Source organism: Manacus vitellinus, unplaced genomic scaffold (genome assembly GCF_001715985.3).
Source record: "Manacus vitellinus isolate BGI_N305 unplaced genomic scaffold, ASM171598v3 scaffold_4_pilon, whole genome shotgun sequence".
Classification (NCBI taxonomy): Eukaryota; Metazoa; Chordata; class Aves; order Passeriformes; family Pipridae; genus Manacus; species Manacus vitellinus.
This window is the reverse complement of record NW_021940604.1, coordinates 4439696-4460378: the sequence shown is the minus strand read 5'-3', so window position 1 is coordinate 4460378 and position 20683 is coordinate 4439696. Positions and strand designations below refer to the sequence as shown.

The 20683-nt window shown below is 37.4% G+C and overlaps 1 protein-coding gene across 1 annotated transcript in view; it reads left to right on the top strand.

Moving 5' to 3' along the window:
* Positions 1-807: 807 nt before the first annotated feature.
* The window catches only part of RGS17 (regulator of G protein signaling 17), a 29560-nt gene continuing 9684 nt past the window's right edge, over positions 808-20683 (top strand). The window contains exon 1 of the mRNA XM_029962894.1: positions 808-948. Coding sequence (XP_029818754.1) covers positions 830-948 — 119 coding nt within the window. The 5' untranslated portion in view covers positions 808-829. The remainder of the gene's footprint in view (positions 949-20683) is intronic.

The window sequence follows — 20683 nt, the reverse complement described above, 5'->3', positions numbered from 1 at the left end:
ACCATTAGAAGGATCCTGATATCTAAACCTCCCTAAATAACATAACTTAGCAATAAATCTTTAACTTCTTTTGAAAATTAGATAATGCATGGTATACTACTTCCAGCTGCATATTTCAAGTCACCAGAAAGAGAAATATCTTGACCTAATAAAACATAGAAAAAACTGGCAATGAGCAAGAGAAAATCTGTGACAAGAAAGTTGTCTCAAAGTTGGAGAAGCATTTTAGAAATACATATTTATCATTCATTTTATTTACAAAGAAGTAGCAAGCCTCTCAGTTATGACACTTATAACAATCTTGGCTCTTAACAGACAGCTATTAGTGCCTATATAATATCACTTACATTAATTTCTTTGGTCCAGCACTGACTAAAGAAGTAAAAAAGTAAAAAAGATCAGTTTCCAGCTCATGTTTAAAGTCATCCCACTGTATTTTTAGTACAATGGAAAGAGCTGTGATAGTCTTATGGCAAGGAACAACTCGGTCTTTCCCAAGTGCTACACAAGCTGTGTGCCTTGCTGTTCAAAACAGTGATAATAAACAGTCCTTTGAGCCCAGCCAAAGCGTTAAGAATAGGCGTGATTCAACAACACAGTAGTGTGTGTCACTAAAATGTGGTCTTTTAGAAGCTGCCTTTAGCACAGTAGAACTATTACTTGGACAGCTCAGTTGATGGTCATGTGCTTTTGTTGCCATGAGCTGTAAAAATCAGCTGAATCAGAGATTGCTGTAGAAATGTGAATGTCGTTTATGACGGTCTGTAGTAATTCTGTACATCTCTTATGTCTGTGTTCTTATAGCCACTTGGGCACTGAAGTAGCTGAAATGAGAAAGAGGCAGCAGTCACAAAATGAAGGAACATCAGCTGTGTCTCAAGCACCTGGAAACCAAAGGCCCAACAACACATGTTGCTTTTGTTGGTGCTGTTGCTGCAGCTGTTCATGGTATGTCCTGTAGTATATTTGGTTCCATATCTACCACAGGTAAACAATGAGAATGGAAACTGTGAAGCACTGGGAACATGCAAACTTGTGGGAGAGGAGGCACAATTTAACTTTTTACTTAAAAATTTGATTTAAAAATTCCCAAATTTGGTTGGACATCTTCTGAGGGGGAAAAGGAAAGAATAGTAAGTTCAAGCTATATTTACCCTACTTAAGCAATAAGTGAATGAGGAAATTTCAGTTGTAAAATTCCTATGTGTGAATGAGAGACTTGATACTGAATATTTTATAGTTTGCATCAAAATATTTTTTTTCTGCTTGTACTTTTGATATTGCAGTTCTCTGCATTCAGAAGGATAAAAAGGAGATGGTCATAAATGTGAATATGTGGTATCCTGTTATACTACTTAGTTATTGAATAATACATTTTCTATAAATCTGAAAATACAAGCCTTAAATTCCACTTTAAAATGGTGTAGCATAATTTTAGTGGAAGAAAAAAAAGGCTCAAAGATTGTGGCTGCTTGTCCCTTCTTAAACAAAGAGTTCACTTGAAATGTCAAAAATTTAAAGTCAGTTTCAGAAATAGCTTTAAATTCTCAGTGTCTTGAGATGCATCAGGTCTTTATTTCTTACTTTTATGAACACAGTATTGAAATGCAAAGTTACAGACATGCAGTACTGTTCAGAGCCTGTGCATCCTATTGCCTAGACAGTTCAGTTTTTCTGGACTGCTCATTCTTCTGTGTATCTGTGTTATTTTCACTTGAATCAGCCATCTGGCCCCAATCTAAAATCTATTTGCCCCAGAATATTTTAAAATACATACCAGCATTTATGCACAAGGTACAAAATGGGACAGCTTTTTTCCAGGATGCCACATCCTGGAAGAAGTAGCAGGGTGTTCCTGCCTTGGCTGTTACTTCCAGTTTCATCCAGAGGCAGAGGATATTTGGAGCAAGGATGGGAAAGAGCTCATGCTTTCACTAAGTTACTTTGCAATATGTTCAATCCATATTGCAAAAGAGGTGGAAGTGTATTAAATAGGATGTAGAGAATGTTTTTCCACTACTCTGTCTGCTGTGGGACAAGGGCAAAATGTAAGATTAGTGATACTTTCACAGGCTAGAGGTTCGTTTAGCTCAGTATCCTATTTCAGGAAGTGACCTTTATTGGATGCCACAAAGAAAGGATAAAACAAGTAGACATGCACGTCTTCAACCTACCCACAGCAAAACTCCTCACAACTTCTGGCACTCTGCAGCTTAGGGAATTTCTGGCCCAGAGTTCATTTCTAACCAGTGTGGTTTATAGCCCTTGATTGATCTTTCTTTCATTAATTTGTCAAACCATTTTCAGAAGTAACTTCTTGACCTCATCTAGACTTTTGGCAGCTAGGATTTCCTGTAGCAATAAATTCTACAACAGGCCTGTGCACTCCATGAAGTATTACTCCCTTTTATTTGTTTTACTCTACTAGATACTACTTTCATTTGATGCCTCCTTGTTGTTATGATTGTGAACAACAGTGACTTATTGTTCCCAGGATGGTCAAGATTTTATAGAGCTCTCTCATATCTCCCATCAGCTGTTTTTTTCTTTCATAGTCTTCTCTATATTAGTCTCTGTGATACAGAAACTGACCCAGACCATGATTTATCATTATCTGTCCTATATACCCACCTACCTCATGTCTCTGTATCTTTCCTATTCCCCTATCTCCTGTCTGAAGTCTGTGACTAGATCTTGCAGTAAAGACATGGATGCACCATGTTTTGTGTTTGCTTTTGACTTTTATTACTAATTCCTAGCACTCTGCTTGCTTTTTAACAACCCCAAAGATGTTTTCATAGAACTTTCCACCCTGACTACATCTCCTTCCTGAATGGAAATAAAGCTCATCATTGTGCATGTACAGCTAGGGTTGGCTTTTGCCTTGCATACTAGAATATGAATAGCCATGAAAGTATCAGTCAAATTTCTAAAACCTAAAGACAACTGATTTTATTTTGTAAGCATGCCGTATCTCAAGAAATCTTATTTAACAACTATATTTTTAAGTTTTATGAGCTTTGTGATACATGGAGTGCCTCCACTCCTTAGAATGGAGAACAGCTTATGCATAATAAATCTAAATTAGAGCAATTGCTGATTTAAAACATGACATATACCTTCATCTGCTTTAGTAATTGTTTTTGCTGTCTTTCAGGTTTTTCAGGGTTTAAGGTTTGTTTGTTTTTTTTTTTTTTGTAAAGTAGATTAAACTGAGCATGGAAAAAATCCTGTCAATTTAAGCTAGTTTCTGGAATTAAGTCAAAGAACTGGTCAAAGGGGATAGTTACATCACTTGCATTTACTAAAATCAAAAAGCTAGAAAAGGTAATACAACTTTTTCAGCTGTATCTTCTATGATTTGGCAGTGTAAACTCCATTAGTGGAGAGATGGGACAAAACTCTGAAAAAAGCTGTATGACATGTTTTATAATCTCACTTGAGATGAAGTCATTAGTTGTAGTGCCAAATTCATTTAGTAAATTTGAACTGTGCAGGTAGAGTACAGATTACTGTTCTTGCCTCAGTTGTGTACTCTAAAAACTACAAAATGAATTAAAAAAAATGTAGCAAACTTTATTATTCTCTCATATATAGAGGATTCTATGAAGTTAATTCTCTAGGTTAGTTCTCTGTAATAGGAAATCCTAATCAACAATTGTAACAAGTTCTCTGGACCTAATGTAATTACATGATTAGTGATGAAGACAATGCTTTAACTGTCAATATGAAGATTAGAAGAATTTTCTTCTGCTTTTCCAGCTGTGTGTGTGACTGAGGACAGTTCTTACATCACTAACCCCTTATTGCCTCAACTTCCTCACCATTCATTGAAATGTGCAGGTTTTAGTAAGAAATTTTCACTTTTTCCTGTTTGAAGAGTTAGTTCAGTAGTTCGTATATCCACACAAATCATTAGAGTTCTAAAAATATTTTTGACAGTTAAAGCATTGTCTTCATCACTAATCAATCCAGCAACAGTTCCAGACAGGTATCTCTTGAGAAATTCATGTTACTCGAATACTAAGACCTCTAGAACTAGAGAAAGCATGTAATTACATGTAATTTCATTGCTGAGCACAATGTCATATGGTATGGAATATCCCTTTGGTCAGCTGCAGTCAACTGTCCCAGCTGCATCCCCTCCCACCTTCTTGTGCACCCCCAGCCCGCTCGCTGTCAAGGCAATATGAGAAACTGAGAAAACCTTAGTGCTGTGCAAGCACAGCCCAGTAGCTGCTAAAACATTGATGTGTTACCAACTGTTTTGGTCACAAATCCTAAACATAGCATCATATGGATTGCTATGAAGGAAATTAACTCCATCCCAGCCAGACCCGGTACATCTATTGGCACTGATAATTGTTAGGACAGCAAATTGCTCAGTTTACAAGGACAAAGCAAGACTGATTACCAAGGTTTGCTCAGACTGGAAAAGATGGAGATAAACAGGATTATTAAGATGGCCATTTTATTTTAATAGGTATGCTCAGGACATTGCCCAGCTAGCTTAAGTTCTGAACTTATTTCTGAGCATCAGTAGTGAAGGAAGCAGTCCTCCTCAGTGGAGAAAATAAAGTGCTTTGGAGGTTCCCAAAACTTGTCCACTTACACCAGAAGCAAATAATATATCCTTGTGAAGATCTTCTATAGGACCTTCCTCTCTTCAGTGACCAAATATAGACCTTTGCCACTCACTTCTGGAAGTCTGCCTCATTAAAGCAGCTAACAGTTAAGTACCAGTCAGGTAGCCAAGGTCCTGGACTGAATCTAATCCCATGTCTTAATTTTCTGCAAAACTCCATTCCAATGGAGGACAGAAGAGAGTGCTTCCTTACTAGGTATAGTTTCGAAGACTTGAGTAGCCTAAGAGTTGCAAAATTTGCAGTAAGACTCCTAACGTGACAGTTTATAATTTCCTCAATTATACTTTCTCCAGAGAGTTGCTCCAGTGTATTTAGAACTGTGACTTTATAGTTTTGAGCTCAGCTTAGCAAGGTAAGAGTAGTAAGCCTGCTATTTCACTTCCCCAACCTTATTTAGCAATCCATTACTCCAGCTTCCTGAGCAGACATGAAGCCAGTTGTTCTCTTGCAAACAATTGTAAATCACATTCTTCAAAAAACTCTCCAGATGCTAGCACAAGGAGGTTGGCTTTTCTGCCAAATTTATATTGCTTCCTCCTTTGTCTCCCACCCAAAGCAGGAGACATATCTTTTCATCCTTTCTTCCTTTCATAAGGTGCTCAGTGAATCTGAAAACGGTGGGACACTGAAGGCTCACAAGGGATCTAACATCTACGCTGCAAGAGACCTTAGCAGTATGGCAGTCTGGGGGACATGAAAAGGCTTCCAGGGGATAAGTGAAGATGATGGCTTAACTTTCCTTGTAGCTTGATTTAAATGAGTGAGCCTTTACCTGAGAGGGAACCATTAAAACAACTGCTTAAGACTTGTGGAAAAGAGTTTAACATATACAAAAGATGCCAGGGAAGATAAGGTATGTGCCATCTTGGCAATGAACAAGAGTTACTCTTGGCAAGAAACCTCTCTCCTCCAGTTCTTATGACTTGTCTATGACTGCTGTGAGTTATGTCTGAAACTTCTTCCTGATGACGTCCTTACACAAATATTTTTCTTTATTAACAGGAACATTTTCCTTGCATGGGTTTAGCAATTTACTTGGGCCTACCAGAAGATGTTTCTGTCACTGGTACCATGAATATGAGATGACAGAAACAGTTCTAAGGAAAGGTTTAAATTACATTAATTCTTTTCTCTACAACGTTATCTTACTGATAACAAACAGAGTGTGCATGGTATTCTAAATGAAAAAAAAAAAAAACAACAAAACCCCCCACTTTTTATTTTTGCTCTTCCCACCACTCTAGTACTTTGAGAGGAATAAATTTTTCCTGGCATATTCAATGTTAGTTTGCTATCGAAAAATTGTGTCTAAGCTTTGCATGAGTCTACACAAGATAATCTCTGGGGGCCATAGTCATGGCTGCTTTATCTTATTTAACTATGGTAGAAAGTTTGGGGAAGAGGGAGGCAAAGAAATTATGGGAAGAAAAAACCAATTTAATGCAATGAATTATAACCACATATTCTGAAATATGTGAATAACAAAATGCTGGAGCCTGGCTGACTTTTTTGTACCAGCCCACCTCTAGTGTACTTCTAGTCTAAAAGTTCTGCTGCAGACAGGCATGGGAAGAAGGATATGGATTTTGTTTAAGCTTTTAACAAGAAAATAAAATCCTTATCTTTGAAACAAAAGTGCTGATTTTGAAAAATATGTTTTGGGTTTTAATTTTATTTTTAATTCTTCTTTTCCTCCCTGAACACATAAGACAACACATCTGAAACAGAGGTACTCAATTCTCTGTGTTTGACTTTTTCAAAACATCACACCTGAGAAAAATCAAGTGTGGAAAAGTGCATCAAGAATTATTGTACTCTAGTGCAGAATACCGAACTACAGGCTACTGTACTCTATTTTATCGAAATAGGTGATATTTTTAAAAATATTTAATGGGAAAAGATGTTCCATTCTGAGCCTTTTTATACTTTAAAAATTCACAAGACATCTTTATATTTTTTTCATTTGCTGTTCCAGAGGTCAAAGATGAAAACACTCCCACTCCTTCCTGGAGAATAATTTATTCTGAGGTATAGTAGGCTCAGCTAGCACAGGAACTCATGCTTTGTGTGTCTATGGGACAGTATCATCTCCATCGTCACAGTGTGATAGGCAGCACTGATGCTTTCTTAGGAAAGGAGCACCAGTTCATCCGATTGGTAGTATTTAAAGCTGGATAAAATCTGTTATCTGACCTGTCACACAAGCTACTGAATGTGATATTCCTGAAAATCAGTCTTAAATCACCTTGTCTTTAAGTCAACATATCCTCAGTGATGAGTCCATGAGAGAAAGCTGGCAGACATTCTTCTTGTCACTGGAATACACCATGGAGTGAAGTATGGGCTAAGGATCTAAATACTTAGTCCTCAGAAATGGACATCTCAATGTTCCCTGGACTACTTAAAATAAAAAATTGAAATTCTCAACATTTGGAAAAATAAGCAGAAGACACTCTAAAAATAAATAGGTTTTCCAGTATTATTTTCATTCTTCTGTAAGTTAATAGTACTTATTAAATAATACCCAAGTAAAGCATTTCTTTTCCCTTTCAAGCAAAAGAAAAGGATGATCTATAAAGTGAAAAAGAAATCATAGCAGAAAAGCATGTCTTCCTAATGTGTATGATATTTAATAGGCTCATTCTTCTTTACAATTAAGACAGGGCAAGTGATTTTGTTGGCAATTCATGGAAGTTTAGGTTCTCAGGGCAGGCTGGGGACAGGTGGCTCTGTGCATGCTTGTTTACACAACTCTTCAAGGGCATCACAGGCTGACTTGCCAACCTCCGGGCTTGTGCCCTTCTGTGACACTGGGTCAGATTGTCAGTGTTAGCCTAATAATTCCTAGAAATCTTCTCTCCTTGAGCCAGAACACAAATATACCTCGTATATGATTCAACATGCAGCTTATACCAGAGCTCCAGAAGTGGTGAGTAAAGGCAGCTTTGACCACTTCCTGCACCTCCCTGTGAAGCAGATGTGAAACGCTACCTTTCAAAAGAGGGGAAGCACATATCTTCTACATAAATGATGACACAAGGTGTAAAGGTGTGCTAGATGAGCTCACAGGTATACTAACTGCTGCTAACTAATAATTTTCCTTCATCTGCTTCCAAGGAGTAAGATATGAATGCAGGAAAACAATGTTCCTGGCAAACCAAAAGGACTTTTGAAATAAAATTTATAGAAAACAAAATTTAATGTAAAAACAACTGAAGGAAGCTTAAAGTTAACCTGTTAAATCTCATGAGAGCCTGCCTTGGTCACTTCTAAATTAATCAAATATATCTCACCTCCCCTTATCAAAAAGCAGCCAAGAAATCCCTATATCCAAGCTCATGAACCACCTTATATCTTCCTTCTTTCTTCTTCTCAGCCTCCTGCCACCTACCTCCAAATTCCTCTGGAAGCACAAGCTCTTGCACAGCCTTGGAGCAGGGGCAAGAACTGTGAGCCACCGGCTCCCACAGGAGCAAGGGGTTTCCACAGGCCATTTACTGTGCAGAAGCATCTTTGGTGCAGGCCATTGCTTTGCAGGACATGCAAAGTAAATCAAAATCTCTAGGAGAAAGCTGTAAGCTACACACTGCATTTATTTTGGCTAGTGATGCAAAGGGCTAGTCACTAAGGTGCTGCTGGTTTGCTGTGAATTCATGGTGAAAGCACAGAGATGCACAAGACACTACACAGATGTTCAGCATATATAATTAACTTAAAATTAATTTCCAACCAAGAACCCTGGTTTGAAAAACCTTAACACCATAAACTGAGTCTAACTCCGTGTAAACTCATAAATGTTTCTGTTTTCAAAGGTATGAGGTAAACTTGTTCCTCCCCATAATAAAATAATAAAAATAGAAGGCTAATGCAAAGAGCAGAGCAACAGTTTCTTATGCAGCTGGTCTGTTAACAGTGATCACAAAACAGTGGTAGAATCCCCATTAACATCAAAACCAGGCCTGGGCTTTCTGGGCCAAGCTTTCCTAGTATCAGGATTTTATTCTTAATAATTTAAACTTTGAAAGTTCATTTCATTTTGAGGAACAGATGGAGGCTCATGTGTTTACTGACATTTTTACCCATCTGGGATAACACGGGCAGGTTAGTGGATGAGTAGATTGTAAATATAATAGATTAGCAAATTTTAAATAAATGTTTCTGAAGATTTACAAATGAAATGCATAGATTCTTTTGTGTGTAATACTACTAAGATACAAAACCCTCATCAGTCTAACTGCAGAAAATAGTCCTATTTTAAGCAAACAATTCTGTAAAGAAAATTACAGTGAAAAAAAAATCCAGAACTGCAATCCTCCTAAATTGAAGAATAAATACATGCTCAGAGGGGATTTGGGATTACACAAGGCTCATTCTAACTCAGTGGTGCAAAAGATACTGACAGTAGCTCCTTAGAAGGAGATAGCAGGCTAAATCTAGTTAACTTCAGAAAAGAATCTTATTCTGTCCTGGCGCAGCACACAAGAGTGTATTCAGGGACAGCTGCTCTTGAGGAGACTAGAGGGAGAGAAAGCAGTGGCAGAATCACTTCCACTGGGTAAAAGCAGCTTGGTGCCTCCTCTGAGGCTGTTTAAGAGATGGATTGCTTCAGAGCATCAGCATCTTGGCTCTCCCTCACCCCTCATACCAATATCCCACCTGCCTATGCCAAAATGCTATTCAACTTGGTGTCTGTGGAACAGTGGTTGAAGGAAGATTCATAATGTCATGACAGATTATCTGTCACCAGCACACAGCTTGACTGTTGCTGTGGAAAAAAAGAAAAAAAAAATCAAAAATCAGGAGTGCTGAGAATGCCTGAGTCCAGCTTATGCTGTGATTTTCAGACATTAGGAGTTTGGAGCCCTTGAAATCTCCCCTGATAGGGTTTAGGCTGGTTTTGTGTTTCCTTATTACAAATTTGCAATTAGATATTTACACAAAGATGCATTAACTCAGGAGTCCATGGAAAACTGCAGAAATGGAGAAGTATGTGAAAGGTCAAAATGGGTCTGAGATCAAAATATAAGCTGAAGTTAGGCATGTTGATAGATGGCGACATTTTAAAGGTGCCAAGGTGGCCTTGAAAAGCCTCTGAACTTTATTCATTGTGGAATAATAAAAACTTAAGTATTTCATATGCAAAACCAACAACAAAATACCCTTATCCAAATTAAGCACACTGGCTGTGTCTATACCAGTAAATTAAGCATGGCAAGGGTCTAATATGGGCTGCAGTCAGCCTGTACAGTTAAATTGTTAGGAAATGTTAACTCCCTGGCAGAAATTAGGCCATTGCCAAAGTGCACAGTCTCAGGCAATGGCCTCTTGTAGGTGCAGAAAGCCTGGATTTGGGGTATGGGCTTTCATGGGCTGGCTACATGGTGCCAGTCAACTTCAGGACCAGAAAATTCTCCCAGACCATTTTATCTGCAAGAATAAATGCAGTTTGTAGTTCCAAAACAAATGGGAAAAAAATTAGGCTACTAAAGTCTGTTAGCAGCAGAATTTCCATTTTACTTTGGTTTATTTTTTAACCATGTATAATTCCAAATCGGTTTAAAATGTCAGTTAAAAGAGGAATAAACGTCTGCTGCTTATAAGAGAAAAAAATGAGAGAATGGTTCATGGAAATGAGTCTGGACCCCTAGTAGGTAACACTTACAAGGTGGAGATCCTCTCACTAGAAAAATGGGTCAGATATTCGTTATGCAAGGAAGAAAGGCAAAGGACACACAAATCTTGTCTAGTCACCCTTAATAATTCCATAGCACTTATATTTGTCTAGATGTCAACTGGTTCTTCTGAAGTGCCTGATTGAAGGCCTGATACAGGCAGATGCTGAGCACCCATTATGAAGGAATGTATATCTTCAGTTCTTGTTGCCATCCATGTTGAAAGTGCTTCCCAGCTGAGGGCCTTGTCTGACAGAAGGTCTAGAAACGAGCACCAACAAAACAGATATCTGTAATATACACAGACTGGCACAGAGGTTCTCAAACCTGTTTGTCATCTGGACAAATGTTAAGTGGAAGATCCCCCATCTTACTTGACTGTGATGTGGGTAAACATAAACTAGTTCGCTCCAGGCTAATTTCACGAAATATAGTGTTCATAAACATCATGGTAGGAATTATCCTTTACAAATTCCTAAAATGCTCTTTAACTGGAGAACTTCAGAACACCTTATGAAAAAGAAAAATGTGAATTTAGTATGAATGTTTCCAGGCATCTCTTCCCATTTGGAAACTACATCCCATTCTGTGGAATCAAAGGAATGACTCTATGCAGGCTCACTTCTTTACTGTTGCTGCTATTTTGATTTCTGAAAAGTAAAAATAATTAAAAAAAGCCACTACAGAAACTGAGACTAGGCTCATTTATGAGAATTAATTGATACCATTAGGCTTGCTTGCTAGTGATTTGGAGGGCTTTTATTCATCTAGCTACCCTTTCAAGGAATACAATTTACATTTCTTTGAACACTACAGAACTGCCACTTTTAATTGTCTCAAATATGTGAAGGAATTGCTTGCAAAATAGCTGTAGCCAGGAGTAAGGACACTGCAGAGTGTCTAGTAATTAAATGTATTCATCATACAAGATGGAATATGAATGGTAATATTATTCTAAATGAAGGAATGAAGATGGCAGCCAGACTAGTGATCTAGTTGGGTGACCTGACAAGAGAAATACATCCTTGAGTTGCATATTGCCTAAAGCAGAAACCAATGCTATAGTAATGAAACAAAGCTAAAGTACCTAGAAATCATTGGCAAGCAAACTTTGGCAACCCATGAATTTCTTACCTATACAGAAATTACATTCCACATCTTAGAACAAAAATCTCAAAAAAAATAGCCTAGAAAGGATTAAAAGTTTCTAAAAGTTGTAATTGCTTCTGTTGTGGCTATCATTATGCAAAAGCAGTATAATCTCTTTAAAGTAGAATCCAGCAGAAAGTGTATTTTCTTACAGATTTTCAGAAAAACAAGATACAGGCAAGAAAGATCTTAGGAAAGCCAGGTTGCTTTAAATCACTAGTTCCTTCCACTCTTGAACAGTTACAACTTTTGCTCAGTGGTAGTCTAAGTTTGAGGGAGATGCTGTCCTTTATTTCAGAAGTTCAAGTACAGTACACACTGGTAATTTCCATCCACCTCTGAACTCCTGCTGAGCTGCAATATCTGTAGCTAGGTAGTTCAAATCAGTTGCACAAGAACAGAGGAAGAAAACAAGTTCAGCAAAGCTGCCCATTAAAGTCTCCTTTCACATAACGTTTAGCCTGCGTTGACCTTGAGACCACAGTTCTCTCCTTCACCCTTGAGTCATCCTTTAATGTAAATATAATTGCATTTTTTAAGTAGCCTCTCCCAAATATTCCTCAATTGCAGTCTCTTTTTAAATATAATTGCAGTAAATGTGGTGTTTATGGTACTAGTGGCCCCTGGAGCACTATGTCCAGTTCTGCACTCTTCATTGCAAGAGTCCTGGATATGCTGGAAGAGTACAGCAAAGGGCCCCTAAAATGACTGGGGGACTGGAGCACCTGTCCTCTGAGGAAAGGCTGAGAGAGCTGACACTGTTCCACCTGGAGAAAAGAAGGCTCAGGGGGTCTTATCAATATGTATAAACACCAGAAGGGAGTAAGCAAAGAAGATGGAGCCAGGCTCTTTTCAGTGGTCCCCAGTGACAGGACCAGGGGCAAGGGGCACAAGCTGTAACACAGGAGGTTCCCTCTGAACATCAGGAAACACTTTTGTAAGTGTGAAGATGTCCTGGCTTAGGAGTGGTATTCCTCAGTTTAGTACTTCCACTAAAAAGAAAACCACAAACCACTCCCCTCCCCGCTCCCATGGGAGATACCAAAGGCAGAGATTATGGGTTGATATAAGAACAATTTACTGGAAACAGCAGTGAGGAAAGAAAACAAACAGTAACAGCAACAACACTGATAACAACAGTATACAAAAGAGAGGATGATTTACATGCAAAATGCTCACTAAGCCAAGAAAATGAACAGTGGCAGATGGACTCTACACCCACCACCCTTGCCCCGGACTGGCAGCCACACCCACCTTCTTCCCAGATGCGAGAGTTCTTACTTCCGCCCCCTGGAGATGATGTGAGCACTATAGAATAACAACCTAGATATGCCCCTCCAGCTCCAGGCTGTACCCCCTCACAGCTACTATGGAAAATTTAAATCTATCCTACCCGAAAACCAGCACAGAAGGTTAGTGAGTACCATCACAGGTTGCCCAGAGAGGCTGTGGACTCTCCATCCTTGGAGATATTCAAAAGCTGTCTGGACACAATCCCAGGCAGCCTTCTCCAGGTGGCTCTGCCTTGAGTGGGACAGGGGCATGTGGGCACAGTGTGGACAAAATTACCTCCTCTGTCCCTTTCAGCCTCAGCCATTCTGTGATTCTGTATTTGTGTGATTCTGTGTTCAGTTTGGCAAAGACTGAATTCAGATCTTAAATGTTGGCAAAACAGTTCTGGATATATCTGTGGGCATCTTAGAAGAATGTTGTTTTTCTCAAGGGCTTTCCAGCAGGTTAGCTTTTCCATTATGAATACACTTCTAAACATGTTCTAAAAGAAGAAAGAATCAGTATAAAATATACATCAAAGATCACACTTGAAGTAGCAATCTATGATGGAAGATGCATCGACTTGCGGATTTCTGATTTGACAAGGCTTTGCTTTCTAATTATTCATGATGTCCCAAAGGAAAATGTAGTGTTTGGACAAATTTGACAACTTGTCTGCCAAACGTATGCTGAATTCAACTTCTATGGAAAATACAGCAGGAGAATACAACTTCATGGCTTTAGAAAGAGACTGTTAATCTGATTGTCCCTTATGAAGAGAAAGGTTACCAGATTTTAGATCTATTCCATTCTAAATCATTAAATACACAGGAAAGGGAAGAGAGTGAAACACTGCAGATTCTCTAAAACCTTTTTAAGTACATGCTTTACCAAGCACATCCCTCTATGACTTACTTTAGTTTAGCATTCATATTTCAGTAAGGATGATCTACCTTCACGGTGGCATGTGAGATGCAATTTAATAACCTTACATAATGATCTTACATAAACTCCAAAATCTTGGCCAAGACTTCCCATTAACAGAGAGATGATTATACTTTTAAGCAGTAGATCACTGGGTTTAATTCTCAAGCTGAGGACTAGCACAACATAAGACTATCAGGACAGAGCTAAACATCTTAACTGACTAGACCTTAATAGTCTGAGGTGCTCCAGATATCTTAAACCTTATTTCCACCAATCTCCTTTTTCTTTTATGGCTTATAGTTGAATCTGTAATGACTGACCAATTACACTGAATCCAACACAGTAGTAAGAAAGCACTACAATAGAAAAGCAGAAGGAAATTGAAGCCACTCTCCCCAACCTTCAGAGTATGGCAGAAAGATACAATCTCTCGTGAACTGAGTAGTTCCTTATTTTTCATGGGGGAGTTCACAACTCTGAACATGGATGAGCTGGCCTTATCATAAGCCTTTGAAAAAAAGTACTCACAGAACTTAGTCCAGGTTTTCACAAAGAAGAAAGGAAGGTCCTCATTAATCCATAATATTTTTAAGTGTATTTCCTTCTAAACACTTAAATATCTCACAGGGCTAAAAGCTATTCCTTCAACAGAAAAGTCTAAATAGCACTGCAAGAGGAGTACTATAGCACAAAGACAGGAGAATTGGCAGTGATTCTTTCAGTCACTCCTGGGTTGCTGCTGCAGCATTGGTGTCAGAAATACAGCAGTGAACAGGCCAAGATACTCGTGTGTAGGCACAAGTTTGACTGCATCTCTTTATTCCAGTGTCCACATACTCCACAGCCATACCATCAATGCTACTCTTCTAGAAATCTCAAGACTGTTTTAGGGAAGTAAGTATACCTCAAATACAAAAAACAAATGCAGTTTTTGCTGTGCTTTAGGATTTTTATGTGTAAGGCATTGCTTTTCATGCTTCTCCCCACAGTTCTTAGTATAAATGTCATTCTGAGTGAAAGGTGGAGGTGCTGTTTGCAGGACTCTGAGAGATGAGGCTCTAATAAATACATATCAAGAAGTTAAGAATTATAGTTGCTGGATTTTCCAATGAGCCGTTTTCTTAACAGAAAATCTCTTTTCTTCTAATTAGAAAGCCTACTGGAAAAAAAAATCTCCTATGAAAAAATGTATTTTTTCTAAAGAGCTTCTTAAAGTTAAGCACAATATTTCATTTAAAGCTATTGTTTTATTACCCTAACTAGAATTACTCACAAAAGACTAGTTAGAATAATGGTAACTAACAATGAATAAAACCAAGACAATTGATTATTTAATTTTAAAATGTAATGATAATTATTTTTAAAACCATCAAAACCAATTATGAAATTTCATTAATTTCATTAAACTTTTCCACAAATGCTGTTTTGTTAGAAATCCAATTTAGAAGTAAATTAATTTTAACTGTCAAATCTGTGCAAAACAGAAATTCAGTTCCAGTCGGCAATATTCTCCATAAAACCCCAGTGGAAGTGCCTGTGAAACAGCTTCTGCATCCATCCTGGGTAGCAAAAATCAGACCAGAAAATTTACATCTTGAGCTCCTTCTTTGCTCACAGAAGTTATGGTGTGCAGAAATGTGCACATGGGAGCCAGAAGTCTGCCTGCATTTACTGTTACTGAATCCTGAGCAGACACTAAGCTTTTCCATTGTGTTCACAGCACATACAAGTGCTGAACTATTTCTTACAGACTGTTTCTAAGCTGTATGCTCTTCAAACAAAGAGATGGAAAAAAGGGAAAAAATATGAACTACACCACACTACAACACAGCAAACTGAATCAAGGGGGAAAATACCACCAAGAAAAATTGGAAAGGAAGAAATTGTATGTTTTCCAGCCATTGGAAGATACAAAGCATCTGTTTTTATCATTTATTTCATTTTATCTTACTTTTTGTGACCTGTGAGAAAAAAAAAGGCCACTTATCATGGCAGCCTCTATAGTTACAGGTCAAAGTAATGAGACCACAGTGTAAGCTGAATGAAAAGCTAGGAGGTTTGTGACTCTGCATTCCTTCCCTCACTTGAAGCTTTGAAATATTGGAGAGGTTTTAGTTGTAATACAAAACCTCCAGGATGGTAAACTTGCAAATACTTGCATTATTAAAAAAAAAAAAATTGTTTGAGTTTTTTAGTTACATGAGGTAAGATTTGCAGAATCAGATGTCAAGTTTATAAATTCTCCTTGCAAACAATTTTTTTCACTCTAAAACAACTGAATCCAGGTTTGTTTGTTTTTTTCTCTTAAAAACAATTTGGATTATACATGCCTCTTGCACCATCTTATCACCTAAGGCAAATGTAACTCTGGCACGCAGGAGACTTAGCACCACAGGTACCTGGACTTTTTGAAAGGAGTTTATAGTTTCAGTAGACACTGCCAAGTAGGCTGATTATAACCTTATGGTAATTGTTGGCTTTCCCTCAACAGACTGCTTTCCTATGTCAGTCTGCTAAACACAATCTCCATCATTTAGTTTTAAGCACAAGACAATTTTTTACTCAGAGTAGGATGTTGCTATTTTTCATTAAAATTCTAACTCATTTTCAGTATAAAATTTTACATCCTACATTTCTGTACTGAATCCAGTAAAGATCTGAAAATCATATCTTCTTAAAAAATAGAATGGACACTAACAACAACAAAAAATCCTTCACATTTTTTTTATCTTTGTTTCTTCTTTGTAACAAAAATTATTATGTTCTACTGAGTTAACCAGATTCCAATCCACTGGCAATCAAGCAAGTGATTCCAAAGGCTCTTGACCACCTTTTCCCTCCAAAGTCTCTCACAGACTACCAGTTCAGACATATGAGAATACCAAGTTTGTAATTCTTACTGTTTCACTTCTTTCTGTGGATGAACTGCACATCACTTATGTTTGTCTTGCAGACAGCCAGGAGTCTACCCAAGTCTCCACTCTAGAATTCATGTAATACCACAGATTTGCTCTGCATTTCTATATTTTGCATATACTGATATTATTACAACAGTTGTAGAGCTTTAGTCTGTCCTGTTATTCTTACAAGGACATGAATTCTCTGAGGTCAGATAACAGATGCATCCTCTTTCCCTCTGATACAGCCAGGGCCCTGAAAGATATAGTGCAAGTTTTTCCTGAGCCTATGAAAATGTCTAGTACAAGGCATCGCTTCTTCATAAAAATAATGATTCTAGCTCTAGTTTTTCTCATAATAATTATTCTGGATATTATTAATTTTTATTCTGGATATTATTATATCTGTAACAAAAAAAGTTAATTCTTTTCCTAAGTTTAATAGAAGCAGGTCTTTTACCCTCTACCCAGGTTAGAAAAAAACCCAAAACGTTATCCTTGGATAATATTGTTCATGTAACATTTCATTCTCATGAATACCTATTTTTGTGACATTAAAAGGAAGATAGAAGACAGCATTACTGACTAGACTCAAAGTGATTTGAGATTACCACAGCTGTATTGTTGTTTATGAATGGATCAAAATAATATTGTAGTTATTTTTCAATATTATTGCTTTGCACAGTATAGCAAAATCATCATTCTCCTCTGTTAATAAACAAACAAGTACAGTCCTAACTAGTATTCATTGACACCAGGCTTAAATATTTCATCTGTCAGAAAAAAAAAAAAAAGGTGTCAGAAAATAAATAAGTTTTCATAAAAGAAATTAAACAGTGCCAGTATAGTTGTATTTTGCATTGTCATATGGGATATGGGGACCACATCTATCTCTGACATCTACCAGAGCATGCTTCAGCATGTAGGAGTGAGCTTCTGAATAAAACTGTGCAAACAATTGATTTTTCAATGACTGACTGTTGAACCACAGTATTAAAAACAATCTGGTCAGATTGGCCCACAATCAAAAATGAAAAAGATACTAGCATGCACTTTTTCTGCATCTGAATTTGACCCCGAAAAAATAAGTTTCTGTTCATATATCATGTTTTAAGCCAGTCACTTGTAATAAAAGTAAAGGAATCAGAGAGCGTGGAGATCAGCAAGAGCACCACCACTTTGAATGGAAGAGTGAAGGTATTTACCCAGCTGGTGAAAGATGAAGGGTTGTTGCCCATCTTTGTCTTGGAGTTTTCAAAAACACCTTCCCCATACTTCAGGAAAATGCACTAATCATATGTTCTTGTTTTCATGTGCAATAATGTTTGTTTAAAAGATTTTCCTCCTCCAAACAGTCATGAAAAATTATTTCCTCTCTGAATCTGTTTGGTAAATTTGACTTGTGTTTGTCAACACTTTTGGGGAATGGTCATTTTATATCATCTACCCAGTGGAATTTTAAATTCACAATTACATCTTGGGATTTTTTGGTGGGGAGAGTTGTGGGTTTTTTTTTTTTTAAGAAAACTAAAAATATCGTGTCTCTTGATCTGATGATTATAAAAATTCCTAGGAGTAGGATAGGGTGAAGTGTGGTGCCAGTGAGATATATTCTTTCAAAGGGTAGATCAGTGAAGGAAACGTCAGAACATCTGTTACCCAGAGAATCTTAACTGAATATTGATTTTCACCTGAAAACTAAATTATGCCTTTAGATTGTATGTGCAATTGACTTAATGTGGCCTTTTTGCTGGAATAAGGATGGTTTTTGTGTTACAGTGGTGGCTTGAAGGCTCATGGCCCTACTAAGTGACATACACAGGTTCAGCCTCAAATGCAGTCACTGCCCAGCAGAGCCTAGCATCTACAAACTTAAGCCAAGAAGTAGAAACTGAGTGCAGATCTCCTGAATGGCCACCCAATAGCCTACCAAACTAGTGCACAGTGTCCCAGTTTGATTTCTACTCCTTATTTTCATGACAGCAATAAAAACCACCACTAAGGCAAGAGGTTTTAATAGTCACATTGTCTTCAATGCCAGACATAATTGCAAAATACTGTGGTGATATACTGCATATGATACACATAACTGAGAAAATGCCTGAGTGAGTAGTAACTGGTGTCAGCCATGCATGAGCAGATTAACCTTGGCACCTGTCACAATGGCATGGTTTTCTTGCCATGCTGATAACAGTCGTTTCACTGATTCACCAGATTTAGGCTAATGGTACATAAGAACCTGGCCCTTGGGAAGCAATTAAATACCATTTGTTTACTGGATATACAGAGAATGAAAGATCAGGTCCAAGTTCTAATTTACTTTCAGTTTCTTAATGGCAGTAGAAAAGTGCAGCAGTAGGGATGAGACTTACAAAAAAGCTAAAACCACCAGATGGAAACACCTGGAGGAAGAGTCAGTGAGATGTTTGCTCTTAAATTAGTTCAACTCTCCTGATGATTTTTCCAATTAGCTTGGCTTTTTTAGCTTCTCATGCACCAGGGTGCAGCAATACTGATTTAGCTAAGTAATTACACAACAGAACAATTATTTAATTGCTGAACGTGAATATTAACAGCCAAATAATAGCGGCTAAATAAATAAAGATTGGTTTTCTGAATCCCAGTATTTCCTCCAAAAACACATCAGCTAGGAACCTGGACCAGTTTAACCTTATTTGTGTTCATTTATTCAATTTGTATACTTCTTCAAGTAGTCCCTGATCATTAAAATTTTTACTTATAAAGTATGTGAAGTTGCAAAATGGAAATACACTGACTCCAAACAGAAATTTCTCATAACAATACTGTTGCAGTAGTTTAAGAAACTTATTGGTTTTGTAGCAGTCAGGAACCCAAGATGTATTTGAAAGGTACATCAAGCTCAGGCCACTGAAGTACTTTTAACAGTACTCTCCAGAGAAATAAAATCAGCATACAAGTGGGCAGAACAAACCTTCCACAGGAACAGAAAACAAACACGTGCTATGCTTGCCATTTAAACTCTGTCATTAGACATCCCAAACTCTCTCTTTTTAAGGCATTGGTAGTTTTGTTGTGCTTTTATCATGTGTGCTATCGATTTGCATCTCTAAATTTTAAAGATATCTGCTGAGTGTATTCCAACTAATAAATAATAGTAGCATCATAGATGTTAATTTACATCAGATGTCTCTCTAGAACACTTCCATTTCATCTAACTATTTTTGATAAGGTAAATCAGCAACTTCCTCTTCTTAAAGCCTTAACTAAGTAAGATCATTTTGTTAATCTTTAGCCTGTTACTTTTAGTCTGTTTAGTTTTACACTATACAGCATAATTCTGACATAATCAGCTAGCTTCAATGATGGATTAAAGCATCAGGGACATCAGGTATGCAGGATGCCTTTTCTGCTGTGGACTGCTTAAATTCCACAGAGAAATGTGAGCAGACAGTGTATTTCTAGCTAAAGATAGCAACACAGGAAAGAGCAGTGCAGTGTAGTCATTTTGAGTTAAAAGGTAGCAGTCTGTTATTGTGATCAGTTATTTAAAGCCTGCATTCAAGTTAGCTTTGCAGTCACAAATGTGTAAATATTTAATTTTTTTTTTCTCAGAGAATATGAACCAGTTCCTTGAGTGAAAACAGAACATGTCTGAATTGAATGTACTTCTGTATAAAAATGATGGTTTCATTCACAGGAAAAACATATCAAAAGTAATGTATCTAGTGGAATGGATCTGCCTTGACAGATGAAGATAAATAAAAGTTGAAATGTAGTGCTAGTGGTTGTCACTGGAAACATAATGCAGAATTTAGGCCAAGATGCATTATAAATTTAGCACAGTTTTTAATGCAATACCCAAACGTGAGAAAGTGTTCCAACCCAGTATAACACTTCTGTCTGTAGAGTCTTCCCTATTTTGCAACTCTGACTAAATTCAGCCATTAAACTCCACATATGAATGCTGAGATGAAGGAATCAGTGCCAAGCGTGTATCTTATATTGTCACTCTGGTTTAGATACCAGAAAAGTGATACACTATGTTCCAGACCCACCATCTGAACTTTTTATTGAGATGTAGTTCTGTAGAAAATCAAAATGCATAATGCCTATCTGTTACCCCTTCGATTAAAACAAA